The 2,218-nt window shown below is 37.5% G+C and overlaps 1 protein-coding gene across 1 annotated transcript in view; it reads left to right on the top strand.

The window, feature by feature from the left end:
• Positions 1-1,476, top strand: part of gpha2 (glycoprotein hormone subunit alpha 2) — a 2,149-nt gene extending 673 nt beyond the window's left edge. Inside the window, exons 2-4 of the mRNA XM_058395144.1 lie at positions 241-370; positions 685-869; positions 1,068-1,476. Of these exons, the coding sequence (XP_058251127.1) occupies positions 253-370; positions 685-869; positions 1,068-1,172 (408 nt within the window). The 5' untranslated portion in view covers positions 241-252 and the 3' untranslated portion in view covers positions 1,173-1,476. The remainder of the gene's footprint in view (positions 1-240; positions 371-684; positions 870-1,067) is intronic.
• The last annotated feature ends 742 nt before the right edge of the window (positions 1,477-2,218 follow it).

Here is a 2,218-nt window from a genome sequence, read left to right on the forward strand (position 1 = left end):
TGAGAGGGATTTACACCTAACTATTACAACTGCCCAAAAGTCTATTCTAAAAAAAAAAAGAAGAAGCAAGAAATTCACTGCTTTCTATATATTGAAGTTGAAAGTTCAAGACAAGAGATATTTAATCATCTACTTTTTATATGTAAAAATTATATATAATTACTGTAAAGAGGAACTGACCAGTTAAACACATTAGATCATGTAGGAATATGCTAAGCTGTGGCTGTTTGTCCTGTGCAGGACACTGTCCCCATGGCTCAGCGCGTGACCTCTGATTGTCTTGTGCTCATGCTGCCTATAGTGCTGCTGGGTTTATTGACTCCGTTTAGCTGGAGCACTGATGGTCTGGGCCCGGGCTGCCATCTTTACCGTGAGAACACACACACACACACACACACACACTAAGCCATACGTCTCTCCTAAGAGTATAAGTGATATAGTGTGATTGTCAGCTCTATATTCCTTCCCTAGTCCGCAGCTGCAAAGTGATGGCCCAAGGCTGAGACCTTATATAATGTTGATATTTTATCCACAGCGCATTGTAACTTATGAACACACGGCTGGTGAAATCTTTGCTTCGACTATTACTACACCCAAACACACTGACAGAAAAATCAGAGAGAAGGTCTTAATGTCAAAGCCATATTCATTCTTCCTTTCCCACTTCCTCTGTTATCCTCTCAGCCATTAATGTGACTGTCAGAAGTGACAGGAGCGGGACATGTCAAGGAGCTCGTGTGGTGTACGCCTGTGTGGGTTACTGTGACTCTAGAGCATTTCCCTCCCGCTACTCTGTCCTGCTGGCATCTAACTTCACTCGTAACATCACCTCGGTTTCACACTGCTGCACCATCAGCAAAGCCGTCAAGGTACTGAAGCACCACATCGACACCAAACACTGACATCAAACTCAACTGAAACCAGCTATTGACCCGATCCATGTTCCGCATCAGAAATATGTATTGTCTTTTATTATAATTATGTATTACAGACCTGCAAACATTAAAAATCCAGTAATAACGCTGATGATATCACAATACACTGTATGTCCCTCTGTCTTCTCTCAGGTCAAAGTTCGTGTGGAATGCCCTGAAGGCCATCGCCATGACAACATCGAGATACTAACAGCGCAGGCCTGCCGTTGTCATATGTGCCACAAGGCTCGTTACTAAGCCATCATAGTAACAAGAGTTTGTTACATCTATATATATCCTACTCAGAGAGAGAGAGAGAGAGAGAGAGAGCAAAGAAGAAGATGAAAGCAGAAGATTATCATGCAGAATGCAGATTATACCCAAAAGCACTCCGCTCCTTCAGACATTCTTACTGAACTTCCAATACATATTTTTTCCTTTTAAATTGTTTTGACATTGTTACATGTTTATTATGATGTGAACAAACAAAAATGTCAATAATGCAATTAAAAAATAAATCAATAAAATAAACAAGCCAGACTTCACACAATTAATGTACACAATTCATTAATATTCAAATATTGAATGTTGCTACTCGAGACAATGCAATAAAATGGCTGATTATACAGTAGAAAAAAGTAGAAGGTGTTAATTACCTGGTTTTAGAGCTGATGTGGTCAGTCACAGTGTAATGTCAGTGAATATTGAATAGGAATAGATATTTTATGGGAAAGTGGACGGCCATGTGATGTTATTATTATTATGAATTATTTAATTCATGTAAATGTAAGAGTACCTCAAGCTACTCTACTGACTGAACCCCAAATCATTGTATTTATATCCATCAGGACTTCTGAGTGGGCAATTCCAAATGAACAATTATTAAACTTCATAAGCACAAAGATTTTTTTGTACACTTCAGTAAAAGTGCTTTACATACTGGTAGACTCTACTGATTATAAAAGGGTGGGCACGCTGGGGGTCCACGAGCATAACAAGGGGTCCACAATATTTTAAATATCGATAGAGTTATAAATCAGAACTTACCAAGAACAAAGGTATGATTTTAATGATTAACGACAATATTAAATATTGTGTTTATTATTTATTTGACAGGTGATTTGCATTTAAAGGGATTATTCCAAAACTCATGTTAAATCATTAAAAGCTCAATGGCTTCAATATATAGATATTGTACACTTTTAAACAGCACACATAAAATCTGAATAATATCTTTATGCAAGACATCCATGGGTTTTCTTTCTTTCTTTCTTTCTTTCTTTCTTTCTTTCTTTTACAGTTAA

Source organism: Hemibagrus wyckioides, linkage group LG07 (assembly GCF_019097595.1).
Source record: "Hemibagrus wyckioides isolate EC202008001 linkage group LG07, SWU_Hwy_1.0, whole genome shotgun sequence".
NCBI lineage: Eukaryota > Metazoa > Chordata > Actinopteri > Siluriformes > Bagridae > Hemibagrus > Hemibagrus wyckioides.